The sequence below is a fragment of the Erinaceus europaeus genome, chromosome 18, assembly GCF_950295315.1.
Source record: "Erinaceus europaeus chromosome 18, mEriEur2.1, whole genome shotgun sequence".
Taxonomy (NCBI): domain Eukaryota; kingdom Metazoa; phylum Chordata; class Mammalia; order Eulipotyphla; family Erinaceidae; genus Erinaceus; species Erinaceus europaeus.
This window is the reverse complement of record NC_080179.1, coordinates 76,017,802-76,038,656: the sequence shown is the minus strand read 5'-3', so window position 1 is coordinate 76,038,656 and position 20,855 is coordinate 76,017,802. Positions and strand designations below refer to the sequence as shown.

The 20,855-nt window shown below is 41.6% G+C and overlaps 1 protein-coding gene and 1 pseudogene across 1 annotated transcript in view; both read right to left on the bottom strand.

Annotated features, from left to right (window-relative positions):
- Window positions 1-20,855, bottom strand: part of RFX7 (regulatory factor X7) — a 79,859-nt gene that overhangs the window by 41,500 nt on the left and 17,504 nt on the right. Inside the window, exon 2 of the mRNA XM_060178199.1 lies at window positions 4,121-4,154. Coding sequence (XP_060034182.1) covers window positions 4,121-4,154 — 34 coding nt within the window. The remainder of the gene's footprint in view (window positions 1-4,120; window positions 4,155-20,855) is intronic.
- On the bottom strand, window positions 14,281-16,344 carry LOC132534351 (small ribosomal subunit protein uS10-like; annotated as a pseudogene).

Below are 20,855 nucleotides of genomic sequence, written 5' to 3'. Positions count from 1 at the left end.
TAATTAGAGAAATTCCTCTAAAAATCTGTTAAGATTCACAAACCCCTATGTTCACTGTGGCACTATTTACCACTGCCATATAGAAAGACAACCTAAATGCCCAACGGCAGGTGAGTGAATAAAGAAGACACGGTATAAATACTCCTCAACTATTAAGAAGATGAAAAACTACAGGTTTGTGGCAACATGGGTGGGCCATGAAAGAATTATGCTCAATAAAATCAGCATAAAATTATGCTCAATAAAATCAAAAGTCATCTGACTGTTCTAAGACCTCACCAGTACAACATGGTAAGAAAAGTAAATGTATGTTTAGATTTAAATGGAGGAACAGAAAATATGACTGAGTAAAAAATCCTAAAGTCTCCATAAAAGCAACCGTATCTGCACGTTTGCAGACTGTCAGGTCAATATAAAAATCAGCAGCAGCAACAACAATTCTGACACCATCAGCAGAAATGCTAATAATGAGTCCTTAGCCTAAGAAGACTTAAACAAGTTAATTTATTTGAGAAAAAATGAGAGGGGGTGAGAGAGAAAAGGAAAGAGTGAAAGATAAGTTCATCCAGCTCTGAGGTGAGGTGGTGCTGGGGTCTGAACCAGTGCCCTACAGCATGCAAGCTCTACCAGGCTGAGCTGGCTTCCTCACCCCAGTAATAGTCCTAAGACCTCCAAACCTAAAGACACTTAGGAATTATTCGAATACACAAAAAGCCTGTACACAGAAAACTATAAAACTGTGCTAAGAGAAATAATAAAACCAAAGTTGAGACATGTGCGACACTCAGGAATTACAAGATTTATCATTAAGATGTCAAATATTCCCCGTTTAACTTATAAACTCACTGTAATCCCACTGAAGATCCCAGCAGACACATAAGAGTCAAGCCGTTGAGAGCAAGATGTACTGGGTGAGCGAATAGCCAACTGAATGAACACATAATGGAATCTTGGAAGCAACAAGGGAACAGCTGCACATCCAAACACAGGACAATGGCGTCCTTAGCAATGATGCTGTCCACTTCTCAACAGAAAGTAAAGCCTAACGGCAGTGGGATGACCTACTTAAGGCAATGGGAGCCACCGAGAACTCTGTAGCTAGTAGAAGTGCAGGGAGATACAGACATTCAGAGGTGAATATTCATCAAGCAAATCTACCCCACATGAATATGCCTAATCAGAGATTCTTTAGACAACAGGAACCATCCTTGGTCCCTCTCTTCCTCCTTCCACGCTCAGTCCAGCAGCAAGGAAGGTCTTGTGGACATACATCTGAAACATGCTTTCAATTCACAGGTCTAGTCTGCCTTCCAGCTGCCATCATCTGAGCAAGAGTCTTAGCTTCTTTTGGGGGCTCCTATAATAACCCAACTAGTTTTCTTACTTCTACTCTTGTTCTGAGTGGTCACTGACTTACTCCGCCCGCAGCAGGGAGGGCACAGCGGCAGAGCACAGGACTGGCATGCACCGAGATCCTGAGTTTGGGCCCAGCCACTGCCAAGGCTGGGAGGGTGCTCTAGCCCATTCCTTTTCTCTAATAAGTAAACACATCTTTCAGATCTTTTTCTTAAGCTTATCTTTTTGCTCATTTATTTACCAGAGACAGAAACTGAGATAATTTTTAACAACAGCCAAGATATCTTTCAAAGTTAAATCATAGTATTTACTGTAAGCCATTAATCCAATTTAAAAAAATCAAACCGTACTATTCTCCTGCTTAAAACCCTCAAGATGGCTTTGCATGCACTTAGCACGAGCCCCACACGACCTTCAGCAGATAGCAGCACTTACACAAACCAGTTCCCAGGTGAGCTCTGCTCTCATCACTCTTTGCTCCCTTCTATAAGCTCCAGCATATTTGATGTACAGCTCTGTGCTCTTCACAGACCCAGCCGCAGCCCTGCTTCAGAACTGCACTTACTCTTCCTTCTGCCCAGTCTGTGTGACAGACAAGCCCATAGTTATGCAAGACGGAATAGTTGTTACTCAGGTCTCCCCTCAAATATCACTTCTTTATTATTAGATAGAGACAGAAAGATGTTGAGAAGCGGGAGGAAGATAGAGAGGAAGACAGACACCTGCAGCCCTGCTTCACCACTCGTGAAGCATTCCCCCTGCAGGTGGGGAACAGGGGTTTGAACCTGGGTCCTTGTGCACTCAAATATCACTTCTTTACAGAGGTTTTTCCTCATCAATTTAGCCACCACCATCTGCCTCTATTATGCCTTAAAAACAAACAAACAAATTGTCAGTAGTATTTATCATTATCTGAAATTATAATACTCACTTGTGTTTGACTATTCATTTAATGTCTATCTCACTCAATATATTCTCAGTACATTAAGGATGATGGGCACAGAAATTCTACTACCGTGCTACTTACACACACACACACACACACACACACACACACACACACACACACCCTTTGTTGGACTAGGGAGACAGCACAGTGGCTGTATAAAAAGACTTCTATACTTGAGGCAGCAAAGGTCCCAAATTCAATCCCCAGCACCATAAACCAGAGCTGATAATAATTTAAAAATAAATAAAAATAATTCGATTTTTAAATTTAATGACTTTTGTTCTTAAGTTAGCTTTTTTAAATGCTGTAGTTTATTATGCCAATCTTCTGTTTTCTTAATGATGAGAGAGTTAAATAATCCTACTCACACCCAGAACATGGGTCAGTACATAGTAATTATGCAATAATTACTGAGTAACAGATAACTAGTGACTATTTTTGAGAGTTGGGAGAGCTAGGCAATGCTCTGAGGGGTGGAAGCAAGGTGGCCTTCCTATGCCAATCACCACCCTTGACTAAACTCTGACAATATACTGAACTTTTTGAGAGCAGGGAGTATGCATTTTAAATTCTCTATCCCTTAAATATGGGATCGCAGCCTGAAGCTGTCAGTTATTTTCTTAACTAAATGATAAAAGCATCAGTTTCTGCATTTGTGGAAGAGAAATAACATAACTACCTACCATAGAGACAAAAGAGGGAGAGAGGGAAGAAGAACAGAGAGAGGAAAAAAGGAAAGGATTCGGGGAGAAACCTTAAAAAAAGGCACCTTCTAAAGCTGATCCAAACTGAGTAAGAAAAGGTCTGAAGTCACAAGGAAGGAAAATGTATTAACATCAATGATACTTTGCAGAAACTTACAGTAAAGAGTCACTGAATATTCCTGAGTCTGGGGAGTATTTTATCATGAGAGACTTCAGTATCCCCAGTGCATTCCCTTCACATGTTTGAGAGAACTGTTGAGACCTAGTCTTTAGGACTAGAATCTAAATTTAAGTTACTACAGTAGCTTTGACCCTAGATTTGCAGGCCACACAAGAAGACTGTATTATAAGATAAAAAACTAATGCATGAGGTTGGGGAGGGGGCATAGCATAATGGCCATGTAAGAAGTCTCACAGGCCTGAAGTTCCAAAGCCACAGGTTCAAACCCCCTCACTGTCACAAACCAGAGTTGAGCAATGTTCTGGTAAAAGCAAATGAATAAATTTTTAAAGGGTAGAACATATGCCCAGTGTGGAACACGCACACCACAGAAATAGCACAATGGCTATGCAAAAAAGACTGTCTGTTACACCTGAGGCGCCAAAGGTCCCAGGTTTGATTCCCAGCACAACCTTAAACCAGAGCTCAACATGCTTTGTAAAGAAAACAAAACAACAAAAACTAATGAATGAAGCATTTTAAAGTCTCATTTAAATTCTTACAGTTCTACAAGTACAACAAAAATTTAACTATTAATGTGATTTTACTTCCTAAAGTATAGCAAACCTAATATGAAAAATATACTGTCACAACAGAAATTATCTTAATTTTTAAAACAAATTCTAATAGTTATTAGAACAGAATAAATATCCATTTTAGTAAATGTCAACTTTCAGTCAAAGCCAATTAAGTTTTGAAAACATACTATTCTCATATATATGAATAAAAGTCTCTAAGCTTCTACTCAGTTCACCCAAAGGACTGTAATTAAATGTCAATTTTTATTCACTGAAATCGGGTTATATTTACTATCAATCTCTACTCCAGATATTCTGTAGGGCGGTATAAAAGCTATTGTAATAGAACGTCAAGGATGGTTATTTTACTTACCAAAATGCAGTCCACCTTAGACTGTACAGTTTTGCTAGAAGGAAAAGAAAGGCAGGTTAATAAGACTGCTAAGTATCTGAAATGTTTACATAAAGGCAACCACTAGACATATTCTGCACCTCCTCCCTCAACACTGTTTTGGAAATTTATAATAAATTAGACATTACCTGCTGCAAAACAGTCTACTGAATAAACTTACCATTTTTCTACTCAAAGATAATTGTGTACTTTCCAGTTTTACTATAAACAGCACTTCAATAAATGTCTCCTTGGAAGGATAAGTGAGAACTTCTCAGTTATAAATCAAGAAGGTGATTTGCTGGGTCTCGTGGATGTATCTTTAATCTACTATGTTTCACAAAATTCTCCATTCACGCACTTGCATCCATTATTTCCACCTGCAGTACCCTACTACTATGTACAAATACATTCCTAGTGTCATTTGTAGATTGTATATACTTTATATTATTTAAAATCGCTATTCCACTAAATACTAGGAATAAATACTAGGAATACTGTGTACTTTCCCACTATTAATTGTCCTATGTTTTTTCCCCACTATAACTTCCGGCTCATATTCTCAACACTTTTTTTAAAACTTTATTTATTTCTATGAGGTGTGAAGGAGAGAAACCAGAATGCCACTCTTATACATGCAACACCAGGACCAAACTGGTAACCTCAGGCAAGCAAGTCTATCCTCTTAACAGTTTCTTGTTTTTATTTCGTTTTATTTTGTTCTTAATGTTCTACCTCACTTAATGCACATGAGAAAGTTCCAGGTGGTACACAGAGAGACAGAAACCAGAGCACCACACTAGCACATGTGGTGCTAGATATAAAACTGGAAACATCAGAAGAGCAAGCCCAGGGGCTGGGTGGTGGCACACCTGGTTAAGTGCACACATTACAGTGCACAAGGACCCGGCTAGCTCAGTCGGTAGAGCATGAGACTCTTAATCTCAGGGTCGTAGGTTCGTGCCCCACGTTGGGCACCAGGTGCCACGTCCTGCGGGGTTATCGACGGAAACCTAGGGTAGGGGCGAGAGAATGGAGGGGACGAGAGACACGGAGAACGAGAGCAAGACAGGTTTCTGATCAAGCTCTGAAAATTTTATTTTGCAGCCGCATTTTAAGCACACACCATGAGGAAGTTCTGCTAAGGTAGTGGGGGGAGGGAGGCGGGTGAGCAACTTTCCAAACAGATGACAATCGCAGTTCCAATGATCGGAATGTCCGCTCACCGGTTATGTGAGAGACTTAGCTAAGGTTTTGGCTCCCGGCATTTTCTCTTTTGTTGCCCTTGTTTGTTGTTGTTGTTGTAATTTTTTTTTTTAAAGATTTTATTTATGAGAAAGATAGGGGAGAGAGAGAAAGAACCAGACATCACTCTGGTACATGTGCTGCCAGGGATTGAACTCAGGACCTCATGCTTGAGAATCTAGTGCCTTAGCCACTGCGCCACCTTCTGGACCACGTTGTTGTAATTATTATTGTTGTTGTTGATGTCATCGTTGTTGGACAGGTCATCGAGAAATGGAGAGAGGAGGGGATGACAGAGAGGGGAGTGACAAAGACAGACACCTGCAGACCTGCTTCACTGCTTGTGAAGCGACCCCCTGCAGGTATGGAGCTGGGGGCTCGAACTGGGATCCTTACTGGTCCTGATTTTATTTTTTAACCAGAGCACTGCTCAGCTCTGGTTTATGGCGGTGTGGTGGATTGAACCTGGGACTCTGGAGATTCAGGCCTGAGAGGCTCTTTGTATAACCATTATGTTATCCACCCCGCCCCCTCAAAAAAGATTTTAAATAATCCTCAGATTTTTCACTTAGCAGACTTTAAGTATTTTTTTTTCTTTTTTGCCTTCAGGGTTATTGCCAGAGCTCAGTGCCTGCAACCACAAATTCACTGCTCCTGGAGGTCATTTCCCCCACTTTTTGTTGTTGCTGTTATTGCTCTCGTTATTGTTACTATTGCCATTGCTGTTATTGTTGTTGGACATGTCGGAGAGTAATTGAGAGAGGAGGGGAAGATAAAGAGGGGGAAAGACAGACACCTGCAGACCTGCTTCACCGCCCATGAAGTGACCCCCGCTGCAGGTGGGGAGCCAGGGGCTCAAACTGGGATCCTTGTGCTGGTCCTTGTGCTTTGCGTCCGTCATGTGCGCTTAACCTGCTGTGCTACCGTCAGGCCCCCTAAATATTTTCTAATTCCACAAAGTCCTGGTACTACGTAACTGAGAGGAGCTTTCTCTCATAATATAAACAAATGAGAGCACTTGCTGAAAGTTTTGTGCTTGCTATTCAGTTACTTCACAGTGTCTCTGCAGAGACATTATAGTCATGTGGCATTTATGTCTGCCTGTAGCACTCACTGAAATGCGGACTTTCTAAGGAGAGAATCAGACGATCACTGTATCTCTAGCATTCAGAACACTACCTGGAAAAGAGGTCTCGGTCTCCCTCTCCCTCTCCCTCTCCCTCTCCCTCTCCCTCTCCCTCTCCCTCTCCCTCTCCCTCTCCCTCTCCCTCTCCCTCTCCCTCTCCCACAGGGTTATCACTGGGGCTCAGTGCCTACTATGAATCCATTGCTCCCGTGGCCATTTTTTCCAACTTTTTGGATAGGACAGATAGAAATTGAGAGGAGAGGGGAAAGGCAGAGAGGGTGAGAGACAGAGAGACATTGGAACACCTGCCTTCACTGCTTATGAAATGGCCCCCCTCCCCCAACAGGTGGGGAGCTGGGTGTTTGAACTGGGATCCTTGCACTTTGTACTATGTGCGCTTAACCCACTGAGCCACCACCTGACCCCTCAAATCAATTTCTCTTAAAGTTACTGAAACACAACTGAGTATTCATGACTCAAGATTTTTGTTTTCTTTTGTGGCACTGCTTAGGATTAGCTTTACTTTAAAATTTAATTAAAAGCAGTTATTTCCAGACTTCTTGTTTTAGTAATAAGCATACTCAAGAAAGACTAATTTTTTTTGTTATTGGGAAATTTCCTTCTATCAGTTGTACCCTGAAAATTCTGCCATGCAAGACTTTTGTTTTTAAATTTAAAATGTTTTAAGATGTAATGTCCGGTGTATCATGTATCCAATTAATATTGACTTTTCTTGTTTCAACATTTCACAACAAAATGCTTCTTGATTCTTTTAAAGAATCAATGTATACTATAAATAAATACATAATTTATATTTAGTTGCCAGAGGGGTATCTATATAGATACTTCAGGAGAATAAAATCTGTTACTGCCACTCAAATTAAACTTCTCATAGAAACCAGATCCTGGATGATTTAGATGTTAGGAAACAAGGTTTCAAAGCAAGTATTATAAAAATGTTCAAGTACTTAGAGGAAACTATGTTCCTAATAAACATACAAATGAGTAGCATCTCAGCTGTGAAAAGGAACCAAATTATTCTAGGCCAATATGTGTAAAATTAAAAATGAAGAAATGTAAAAGGAAATCAGATACAGAGTTCCGAAATTGGCAAAGGAACCAGTACATCAAACTGAACCTCAAGGTGACTGGAAAGGATTTCCAAAATAAGCAGTGAAACAGACTTGTGTGATATCAACTGATCTAGGTGCAGTGAGAGGGGCGCGATAAAACATGGACAGGGATGATATCTGATAGCTGGAATTTTCCCCAGGCGGGCGGGAGACAGCATGATGGTTCTGCAAACAGACTCTCATGCCTGAGGCTCCTAAATCCCAGGTTCAAACCCCCCCACCCCCACCACCACCATAAACCATGGCTGAGCAGTGCTCTGGTGTTTCTCTCTCAAAAAGATTAAATAAATAAAATTTTTAAAAAAATTTTCCCAGGTTTTGATAAAATCAAAAACTCACAAATCCAAGAAACATAGCAAAATGAATGCGGACCATTTGTGAAGTTAACTGGTGACACAAAGAAAGGGAAACATGAAGGCGGAAAGCCAGTCTTGAAGGCGGTTGGAATAAACTAACATCCTACGCAGTAAACCATGAATGACAGCCGAGCCCACACACTCAGCTGACCTGCATAAGGACACCAGAATGATTCAAGAACCAAGGGAAGTCCCCTCAGCAAAGGCTAATGAAATAACAGTAGATTTATAGAAAAATGTGAATTGGATCATAAAGAAATATTTTAGAAGAATATTCAGAGAGCTAAAAACAATGATTTAGAAGTTAAAACTGGGAGTCGGGCGCTAGCGCAGCGGGGTAAGCGCACGTGGTGCGAAGCACAAGGACCAGCATAAGGATCCCGGTTCGGTTCAAGCCCCCGGCTCCCCACCTGCAGGGGGGGGTCACTTCACAGGTGGTGAAGCAGGTCTGCAGCTGTCTGTCTTTCTCTCCCCCTCTCTGTCTTCCCCTCCTCTTTCCATTTCTGTCTGTCCTAACAACGACAATATCAATAACAATAACAATAACTACAACAACAATAAAAACAAGGGCTACAAAAGGGAAAATAAATAAAATAAAATAAGTTAAAACTACTGAAGTAGATAATTTGCCTACTCTATTTACTGTATCTGTCTGTCTCCCTCCCATTCTGACTTCAGTGAGCCAGTATTAGTCACTGAAAGAAGGTACGAGAACAAAAGAAGAGTTTGGAGATTTTTGTTTTATTTGGCTCTGTCTCTGCAAATCATTGAGTTAGTGACCAGGCAACTGATTCCCTTAGTAAGTCTTGTAAGATCTATGATACACTAAACAAAACAGAAGCAACCAAATCTTAAAAATAAATATTATGTATATAAAAACTTAAATGTTTAAAAAATCAAGCAAATGGATTTTAAGGGTACATTTAGAATACATTCAGAATTAGTTTACAGTTACTTTTTATCACTATTCTGTAATTATTTTTACACTAAGAAAAGAATTCTCATTATGTTCTCAATAACATCACTACTCAACAGCAAACACTGTAATGTAAAGCAGGTATCCAGGGGCCAGGAGGCAGTGCACTTGGTAGAGTGCACACGCTACCATGCCTAAGGACCTGGGTTCAAGCCTCTAGTCCCTACTTGCAGAGGGAAAGCTTCGCAAGTGGTGAAGTAGCGCTGCAGGTGTGAGCCTCTTCCTTCTCCACCGCCCATTCCCTCTCAGTTTCTGTCTCTATAAAAAATTATTTTAAAATATTTTAAAAACTATTTTAAAATAGAATATTTTTAAAAATAGCTAGCTTATATTTGGCTTTTTACTATTTCATTGTTTTAGTGTTCATTTTTAATTTTAAATGAAACCCTTGTAATTATTGTCACTGGGTACAATATGGTGGAAAAGGACCAAACATGGAGGTGAGAGGAACAGATTACACCCATGCGTCAACAACTGCATGGTGAACCATCACTCCCCCCCAGACATTTACACCCATGCGTCAACAACTGCATGGTGAACCATTACTCCCCCACCAAAACATTTTTTTCCAAGTCCAAAATGACATGGAAAAAAATTGAAAAAAAAAAAAAAAAAGAAACCACACACACATACAAAACTTTTGTTCTTGTCCACTTTGCCTCATAGAAACACTTAATCAAATTACCATGCTATTTTTGTTATTTAAATGATCTAATAAATTTGTAGAGCTCAATATGCATAATACATAATATACTGTTAATACCCCCTAAAAATTTTGAATTTACTTTGCTAGAGACATTTTAAAAGTGGTTTAATAAATTGTTTAAAAAATTGGTTTAATAAATTGTTCATACACTGTCTGTTTACAAATGCTGAAAATGTCATTCTCAGAGACTCTTATCCCTACCAATGCCAGGACTGACTTCTATCTAAAAGTTCAATAGCATTTCTACATTTCTTTGGAGTCCCTACGTCTAAATTCAGAGTGATTCATACTTCCTACATACTTGATGCAAGATTCTTGTGTTGCAGAAACAGATCTATGACTACTAGGTAACAGATTTCACCCACGGAAAATCTGAGGAAGGTACAGTGCAATACATCAACTATAAGAAGTTTTTCATTCTAGCTTTGCCAGAACACTCAAACTCTTGGCTTCCTCTCCCGTGAAATAATTCTGATTAAATATACTGACTTTCATTCAGATCCTTTTTGTCATTTATGATTCAGCTCACAGTCCAGCACAGTAAAACATTTTCATCTCACACTGTAACTGTCCATAATAAATATGAAGCATATACTTTTAGTTTGTTCAAATGAAAACAAAAGTTGACATTATGTTAAGATAATCATAGGCCTATAAGACTTGCCACATAGTGTCTAGAACTTGTGTGCAACAGGGCCCAGGTTCAGTCCTGGGCACCACTGACAGCCGGAGCTGAAAGGCATTCTGGGTTAAAGAAAGATGTGAGGGGTGGGTGGGTGGGAGAGAAGGTTATGAATGTAATAGCGAGTAACTTCAGCAAGTCTAAAGGGCTTCATGATTTTACATCTGATGTAAAATTTACCTCAGTGAAAAAGGAAACAGAAACTACCTTGAATTCTTGCACGCAGACATTTTGATTCATTTACTTAGCATGTCCGTGAAATGGTCAGTATTTCGGATGAGAATGTATGGGGTTGGAGCCATGAGTGCCAGAGACAGCAGGCTAGGCAGGACATTTGATGTGCCGCCCATGAGGCCCAGGTTTAAGCACCAGCGCCACGAGGAAAGCTGAGCCTTCGCTGGGTGCAGGGGACTCTCCTCCTCGCTGTCTAGCTGACAAAGTGGTTCAGAGCAGGGGGAGGGGCAGATCGAAACCAGGGACTACTGGCATATACAATGTAATGTAAGGCATTACAGCTGATACGGGAAACAATCTACTATTTCTTCAAAAAGCCAAACACAGAGTTACCACAGTATCAGTATTATTATCACAGAATCAATAATCTGACTCCTAGGTGATATACTCAAAGAAACAAAAACAGGTTTTAAAACAAAAGCTTGTATATAAATATCCATCAATGCACTACCCACTCTCACACATACATGCAGATAATAATAAGAAAGCCGAGAGACCATTAAAGTGAATAAAGGAAATATGGTATAGCCACACAACAGAGTACACAGGCACAAAAAGGAATAAAGAATTAGCGCTAGTAAAGCATGACGCAGGGAGTAGGTAGCATAATGGCTATGTAAACAAACTCTCATGCCTATGGTTCCAAAGTCCCAGGTTCAATCCTCTGCACCACAATAAAGTAGAGCTCAGTAGTGCTGGGCGGGGGCGAGTCTAAAAACACAAAGTATGCTAAGAAAAGGCAGAAGCAAATGGTGCACGTTCTACACTGTCTGGAGTATCTGTAGCGTCTTTAGCTATAGAGAGAAAAAGCAAACTGATGGCTGCGGAGGCTGAGGAGAATGGGGAGAGACCCGGGTGTCACACATGGCCAGGCTCTCACTGTGGGGTGATGAGATGTTGTGAGACTAGGTAAAGGCGATGTTTACATGACTCTGTGACTGTACACAAGGTGGCACTGAACTGTATACTTTGATACTGCTAGTACCCAAAGTAACAATCCTATCCTTTACTTTTTATTTCTAAAAAGGAAACACTGACAAAACCCTAGGCTAAGAGGGGTACAACTTTGCACAATTCCCACCACCAGAACTCCGCATCCCATCCCCTCCCCTGATAGCTTTCCTATTCTCTATCCCTCTGGGAGTATGGACCCAGGGTCATTGTGGGATGCAGAAGGTGGAAGGTCTGGCTTCTGTAATTGCTTCCCCGCTGAACATGGGTGTTGACAGGTGGATCCATACTCCCAGTCTGCCTCTCTCTTTCCCTACTGGGGCAGGGCTCTGGGGAAGCGGAGCTCCAGGACACATTGGTGGAGTTGTCTGTCCAGGGAAGTTATTTTTATAACCAAAAAATACTTTAAAGTATTTTAGAATCATTGTTCACTGTTCTTTTCTACTCTCAAGAACAGACCTTTCATTTTAGGATCTATTTTTGGAAGGGAATTAGCCTGTAGTCCAGTGTCTCTCAGTAGGATAATGACATTTACTGACAACTTACTTTCTTTTTTTCCCTTTTGTTGCCTTTGCTGTTTATCATTGTTGTTATTATTGCTGTCATTGTTGGATAGGCCAGAGAGAAATCGAGAGAGGAGGAGAAGACAAAGAGGGAGAGAGAAAGATGGACACCTGCAGACCTGCTTCACTGCTTGTGAAGCAACCTCCCTGTAGGTGTGGGGAGGCGGGGGCTCAAACTGGCATCCTTGAGCCAGTCCTTGTGCTTGGTGCCATGTGTGCTTAACCCTCTGCGCAACCGCCCAATCCCCTACTGACAACTTTTTTTACTGTGCAAACATGTACTATTCTTATAGGTCATTTGCCATTACTGGATACTTCTCAATAAGTATCAGGTGATATTCTGACAACCCCAAAATATCCCAAGTATTAATGCAGATCCTTAGTCAAGAGTCACTGCTCTAGAGTATATAGAACAGACATTCACATACTCTGTGTTTAGTCCACATGAAAGAAAGTTCCCTAAGGTATACACTACACAATGCTCAGATGAGTAATTTGAAAAGTTCACATTTAGATTTTTGAAAAAATGAATGTCTTAACTGTTTACACAAAATATTATACATGGTTAATTCTGTCTCAAGACTCGCTTTGTTCTAAGCACGAATGTTCAGACACCTGTAGCACTGCTCCACCATTCATCAAAGTGGAGAACCGCTGATCTGAACCTGGATCCTTGCACATTAGGTAATGTGTGCACTCTACGGGGTAGGTCATAGGCCTGATCCTATCTTTTGTCTTTTTTTCTCTGAAGAAAAAAAATGCTCACAGATAAAACCGAAATAAGGGTTTCCACATAGATGAGTCCTTTTTCAACTTATTTTACCATTCCGCTCTCAATGATCATTATGAAACAGAACTGCTGTTCACTGCAGTGCTGACTATACCAATAAATAAAAGGCAATTTCATTTACTTTATAAACATTGACTTATGAAATTATGATGAATTCATCATTCCATCTGTGTCTCCTAGTCATTTATCTATCCTGCTTTACTAAAATTTGCTCTTTTCATAGTGTTCGTTGTTTGGCAGGAAGCTTTTATTTCATCTCAATGCATGTACAGTCTTGAGAAAAAGGAACAAGACTGGAGGCATAACACTTCCGGATTTCAAGTTATACCACCGGGCAACTGTGATCCCACAACCCTATTTCTAGCTTTTAGAGTTTCTGTTGAGAAATAGCTGACAAATTTAAGGAATTTTTCCTTAGATGTGCTTTTCTCTAGAAATCTCCAGAACTCTCTATCTTTGATCTTTGCCATTTTATCTATCATGTGCCTTGGTGAACTTGACTTTGGATTTGTTTTCTTGGAGTTTACCGAACCTCCTGTGTCAGGGAAGGGGGATGTCTACCCCTTGTTTAATATGAGGAAATTCTCAGCTATAATGTCTTAAATATGGATGAAAATAGTTTAATGAGAGATACAGACCGAAAGATACAGAAAGAGAGATTAGAGCACTAATATGCTCTGGTTTATAGTTATGCTGGAGACTGAACCTGGGACCTTGGAGCCTCAGATAGGAAAGTCATTTGTAGAATCATTATGTTATCTCCCTGGTTCAAATATGGATTTGTCCTGTTACAGTATGTGATGACTGCTTAGAGGTGAATATGCAGAAATAAAGCAGGTCATCTGTTTCCTTTTACTAAAAAGGACTAACTCCTTAAAAAATATAAGTTGTCCATCTCTTGGGTGGAATGTCTTCAATAATATAAGCAGAATAATTCCTTTCTAGATTTTACTAGCACAGTAATAGTCAGTAGTCCAACATTTGTTCCCTCGAAAGGAATCACTGACTTAATAACCTATTGTACTTAACTTATAACCAAAAATCACAGGCACTGGTTAAAAAAAAAAAAAAAAAATATATATATATATATATATATATATATATGTATGTATGTATGTATGTATGTATGTTTTGTAATCAGTAAGAGATCATAAAATAACACAGCACAGGGCCAGGTAGAGGCGCACCTATTACAATGTGCAAGGAGCTGGGTTCGAGCCTCCAGTTCCCACCTGCAGGGGGAAAGGTTTGCAAGTGGTGAAGCAGGGCTGTAGGTGCGTCTCTGTCTGTGTCTATCACCCTTCCCACTTGATTTCTGGCTGTGTCTATTCAATAAATAAATAAAGACAGTAAGATTTTTTTTAAATGGGGGGTCGGGTGGTGGCGCAGCGGGTTAAGCGCACGTGGCGCAAAGCGCAAGGACCGGCATAAAGATCCTGGTTCGAGCCCCCGGCTCCCCATCTGCAGGGGAGTCGCTTCACAGGCGGTGAAGCAGGTCTGCAGGTGTCTGTCTATCTCTCCCCCTCTCTTAGTTTCTCTCTGTCCTATCCAACAACAAACGACATCAACAACAACAATAATAACCACAACAAGGCTACCGCAACAAGGGCAAAAAAAAAAAAAAAAAAGGGTAAAAGAAAAAAGCCTCCAGGAGCAGTGGACCCATGGTGTTAAGCACTGAGCCCCAGCAGTAACCCTGGAGGCAAAACAAACAAACAAACAAACAAAAAACCATAGCACAACGATGGTGTGAGCCAACCATATGATCACCCAGAACACACAGAACTGTAAGGTAAGAACACCTAGTGACAGATTCCCCGTGTTCCAGAATCCCGTCTTGTGAGGACTATTCTCCCCAATATTAAGCACGCATGTAGAAAGTAACCAAGAGTCAAATGAATTTAGGAATTGCTCAGTCTCCAAATACTTGGTAGGTCTCCTCATTCTAAAATAGGAGTGTTCGTGAACACTAGTATGTTAACACGCACTGTCAGCCTGAGAACGGACCACAGAGAGAGCTGAAGTGCATTTCCACACCAGACGGGTGGAAAACTGACTTCATGGATCATCTTGAGGAGCTAATTATCTCAAGTCGGAAAATGTTTTAGAAGCACTGGGCAAGACTATTCCCAGAATCTCCAAGAAGATTCAATACTAAGATACGGATGAAGACAAAGAATTCTGCTTGGCTGGGGGTCTATTTTCTAAAACATTGTAACATAAACTCTAAGGATTAAATTATCAGAACCACTTTTAAAAAATATTTTCTTGGGGAGGGGGGTACATGGTTTACAGAACAGTCTTTGACACAGGTACAACCACAACCCAGGACCACTTTTTTGACAATGATCAGTACAAAAGGTCATAGAGCTGCAGTACACCCAGTCCCACACTTAAATTGCGAGTGGCTATGAAATTAAAAAATAATAATAAAACTCTACCTCCCAACCCTTATTTTGTTCTTATATTATAGTAGGTCAAAAAGAAAAAAGGGTAAAAAAGAAAAAAGGGTAAAAAGGTGTAAAAATCTCATTTTAAAGCTGCTGCGGTTGTATGCTTAAGTACTTTATGAATTCCACAACAGAAAGTTCAAAGTAGCCAAGCAACCAGAATAATTAATGTACATAGAAACATCTAAAACAACCACACTGTCTATAGCCAAAAGGGATCTAAAATACTTATAAGGGTGCCAATTAAGACAAAGGTTGCAAAAAAGGAGTTATTTCTCTTACGCAGAGCGATTTTTGTGGCAGACAGCAGATAGCAGTGACTAACTCCAAAACATACCCTCTCCAAATCCCAGACCTGGGTTAAAGCTCTCCTACAGGATCAAAGGGGAGAAAGCAGAGACACTATTTTGGTGTTTCCCCCAGTATGTTGGGCTTTATGTGTGAAACTGTGTAACTATAGTGTGCATTTTTAACCCCTAACGGTATATTAAAATAATTTACCCATGCAATGACATATTTTCCTTCTACATAGTGCATGTGTACCAGTTCCACTCATTTTTTGTTGTTGTTGTTGTTGTTAAGTTAGTGGTTTATTTAAAAAGGTTAATTTAAGCATCTGTAATGGTGACTTCAACCTCAACACCAGGCTCAATCCTGATGGATGTCATCTGTTTAACAATCTCAGAAGGACTGCGTAAGTCAACGAGTCCCTTGTGGGTCCTCATCTGGAAGCCGTGCCATGTCTCAGAGCCTTCGCCACTGGGAGTTTTCCTTGTGGTGAACATCCGAACCAGTCCTTTCACTTTCACATTCTTCTCTTTCGCACCCCTCATCAAGTCGACGCACACTTTCTCCAGGGACTTCACGTGGCAGCTGGTCAGTGTCATCCTAATGCGGTGGGTCGCCACCTCTGGCTCACGGGGGTCTTCCCGGTATGTTTCAAGGCCAAGGCTGCAGGTATGGCTTCCTGACAGACTTGTTCCTCAGCGAGAACAGCAGTGAGTCAGGAGCTCGAGCAGGCGAGAACGCCACTGTACTAGCTGCCTCGGTTCCCTCAAAGAACGCCGCGCAAACTTGACTCGGTTTTTATTAATCTTCTAATTCTGACTAGGTATACGTATAAAAAAACTGATTTCACACTGTATTTTTGTTTATTTTTCACTTTAAACAGTAAGGTATTTTTTGTTTTTGGTTCTCACATATTTCCTACTACTTTTAGTGGAAAAAAAAAGATTCACTCAAAGAGCTTATCATTTCTCTTTTGCTCTAGTCTGTTTAGAGCATGCCAGGTTTTTTCATTTACCTATTTATGCATCCAGAATTGTGCCAATGACTGCAATGAAGTCATAGTCTGAACTTAATTCCTCTCTCTTCCTAACAGCTACCTAAATGCAGTGACACCATTTCTTAAAGAATCTTCTGATTATGATGCTGTTTTTAATAATAAATTCACATTATCACTGAAGTGAAATCTACTATGATTCTAAATATAAAAAAAGCATATGAGTAACACTGGTAAGAGTTCGCCATGGAATGGCTCTGTGTTTGTAACTGCAAGCTAGCAAGTAGCCCGGGAGGTGGCTGGGTAGGGCGAAGTACCCTCGGCACGCACGCACGCACGCACGCACGAGGCATTCACTCAGTGTGATCCCCAGTACTGCCTGTGACCAACTGCTGCACTACAAGTACTGGGCGTGCATGCACGTGTGTGCGTGCGCGTGTGCGTGCGTCTCTGTGTGGTGTTAAAAACAAGTAAGTCTTTAAGATATAAGTAAAACTGTAATTGAAGACAAAATATACAGATCTTGGGCAGATGAGTTCAGCAACGTGTCCAGAACCTCACCTCTCCAAAGCCCTTACCCGACTGAGGAAAAGTAGAAACAGGCTGGAGGGATGGATTGATCTGCCAATGCCCACATCCAGCAGAAGAGCAATTACAGAAGCCACACCTTCTACTTCCGGCACCCCATAAAGAATCTTGGTCCATTCTTGCCCTCACCATAAAAGCAGGAATGACTGGCCCAGTCTCTGAAGGGAGCTGGGGCATCCTGCCCTACCCTAGAGGAAGACGGGTCCTGAAACGAGTGCAATGTTCCCAGCTGTGACCATCAACTGTGAGCTCAGACAGGGCCTCAGAGGCTACACAGACTCCTGTGCTAATATTTATGCCCTGGATCAGGTAGATTGGGCAAAGAGTTCATTTTATTTAGATTTTTTCCCCCAAAAATAGAAGCTACTCTCAGCACTAACCCAACTTTCTAACCCTTTTCTCTACTCTTTTAACACCATGTTCTCAGACTTTTTTTTTTTTTTTTTTTTGCCTCAGGGTTATCACCGGGGCTTGGTCCCTGCACTACCAATCTACTGCTCCTGGAGGCCATTTTCCCCATTTTTGTTGCCCTTGTTATTATTGTTGTTGTTGCTGTTGTTGGATAGGACAGAAAGAAATCAAGAGAGGAGGGGAAGACAGAGAGGGGGAGAGAAAGACAGACACCTGGCAGACCTGCTTCACCACCTGTGAAGCGACTCCCCTGCAGGTGGGGAGCAGGGGGCTTGAACTGGGATCCTTATGTCAGTTCTTGTACTTTGCGCCATGTGCACTTAACCCGATGTGCTACCGCCTGGCCCCTCAGAAAATATTTTTGTCAAACTCAAGCAAAAACCACCACAGTTGTGGGCCCCTAGGAACATGCCTTTAAAATACTTTCTAGCTTCTTTCCACCCTAAGATTCCTACTCTCATCTGCTCTGATCCTACTTTTTGGTTCCCGTTCATTAATAATTTTGTCCTACTTTATATCTTACTGCCTCTCAGCCACCAAGTTGTAGATGCTGTCAAGATTCCATCCTGACTTCTCTGGGCAGACGACCTCAGTCCAGAATTGTCACCTCTCCACAGAGCCCTACCCCACTAGGGAAAAATAGAAACAGGCTGGGGGTGTGGATCAACCTGCCAACGTCCATGTCCAGCAGAGAAGCAATGACAGAAGTCAGACCTCCCACCTTCTGCACCCCAAAAAGAATTCTAACCCATCCTCCCGGTGAGGGAGAAGTGACGGGGGAAGATGCCCAGAGGGCTCTGAATTCCAGCTCCACCGGACCGGACCGGAGAGAGAGGAGGAGGAGGAAAGGGGCTGAGCAGTGGCTCACCCAGTTAATCGCACATGGCGCTAAACACAGGACACGCTCAAGACCTAGGTTCAAGTCTTCGACTCACCACCCACAGGGGGAACGCTTCCCCAGCAGTGAAGCTGGGCTGCAGGTGACTCTTTCTCTCTCTTTTGCTATCTCCCCCTCCCCTTTGTCCTATCCAATAAAATGGAAAGCGTCTGCCAACAGCAGTGGGTCTGTAGTGCGGGCACCAAGTCCCATTAATACCCTGGAGGGAAGAAAGAATAAAGACAGAGAAGAGGGAAAGGGAGGGACATTTGGGTGTAGTAATAGGCTATATGTGACGTGGAAAGGAAGAGATGGAACCTTAAAAAGGGGGTTAGAAATATATACAAATACAGACAGTTTTCGAAATAACAGTGAACCTGTATCTGAACTTTAGGAGAACTGCTGTAGTTTACAAAAAAGGGATTGGGGATTCAGAACTCTGGTGGGAGGAATGGCGTGGAGTTGTACCCGTTCTCGTGATTTTGTAAATCAATATTAAATGACCAATTAAAAAAAAAGGAGAAATGTCAGGGGAAGATGAGTAGAGGGCTCTGAACTCCAATTCTCCCAGGACCTAGAGAGAGAAGAGGAAAAAGGGGAAGGACACTCGGAAGTAGAAAGTCTGACTTTGAAAAGAAGAGAAGGCAGGACCGCAGGAAGAAACTGAGTAGCTCTATATAAACATGGACAGGTAGTTACAGAAATAAGTCGGCCTATACCGGTGATCTTGCAAGACCTAATAAATAACCTAATACAGTCTCGTCTGTAGAGACTGGCTGTATGCCCAGCAGGTTAAGCGCACAGAGTACAAAGCGTAAGGAGCCTGGTTTGAGCTCCTGGCTCCCCACCTGCAAAGGTGAAGCAGGTCTGCAGGTGTCTGTCTTCCCCTCCTCTCTCCATTTCTCCCTGTCCCATCCAACAGCAACAACACCAACAGCAATGGGGAAAAATGGCTGCCAGGAGCAGTGGATTTGTAGTTGCAGGTACCGAGCCCCAGGGACAACCAAGGAGGCAATAAAAATAAATAAATAAATAAATAGATAGATAGATAGATAGATAGATCGATAAGCCTCATTAAGCGTCAGAACAACCCAGTCAGGAAATGTAAAGTCATCTTTAGGTTTTTATACGCAAGAGAAGTGGTCATAACTTTTTGATTCTTTTATGATGTGGAGAAGAATGTGGGAGACCGAAAAACATGGCAAAAGAAGAGGGAGGAAGATTGAGAGAGAATAAAACAACAGGGAAAAAGGAGATGGGAAAAGCCCAGTAAATGCCCTCTGTGAGCAGGAGCAGCCACACTGTGCTGACAGGAGCTCTGGGAGCCGCCAGTCTGTTACCAGAACGCTCTTGGGTCTATTCCAGATCAGGTGGCTGATTCACGCGCATAGGAAACAGACCTGCAGAAGCAGACGTATTAAAATGCTGCCATTGTTGGGTTAGCCTGCCAAATACAATGATTAGGAGGGTAGGTAAGAAACTGAGGATTAACTATAAAGATTAAGAGAAAATAGAAGGGGTGAGGAGACAGACAGCACAATGGTTGTGCAAAAGATTTTCACGCCTAAGATTCTGAGGTTCCAGGTTCCATCCCCAGCACCACTATCAGCCAGAGTCAAGCAATGTTCTCATCTTCCTTTTTGTATCTCTCTAATTAAAATAAGAATTTTAAAAAGAAGTACCACCACCCAACACTCATCCTACAGAAATCACCTTTCTTTGGAGAAAAAGCTTCGGGAAGGTGACAGACAGATGCTTTATAATTAACTGAAGAGGCAGAACTAAAGGGGAAGGGGAAAAAGTGATGGAAAGGCTTAAGAAAACCCAGATGCAAACGAGCTAGAAGCAAACAGAAACCAGAAAGTAGTACAGAGAGGAGACTGGAGCTGTGACTGATACAAGCTGCCCACTAGTACATTCAGATCTGTACCCAAACACCGTAGAAATAGCTGTGCATGTGCCATGCGGAACCCTCTAGAGTTAAAGCTGGTGAGAACAAAACTGCAGCTCTAAAGCGAGCAGCACCCGGCACAGATGGGCTGACAGATGTGACTCACCAAAGAAAGAAAAGTAGCTTTCTTCCTGTTTAGGATCTCCTTAGATATGTTTCACCTAGGAGAACTTTCCTTTATTTTAAAGATGTTTTTTATCTTTATTTATTTATTGGATAAGAGACCATCAGAAATCGAGAGGAGGGGAGACAGGGAGAGAGAGACCTGCAGCCCTGCTTCACCACTCACAAAACTTTCCCCTGCATGTGGGGTCCAGGGGCTCGAACCCAGGTCCTTGTGCATTGTAACATGTGTACTCAGCCAGGTGTGCCACCACCCGCCCGCCCCCACCCCCC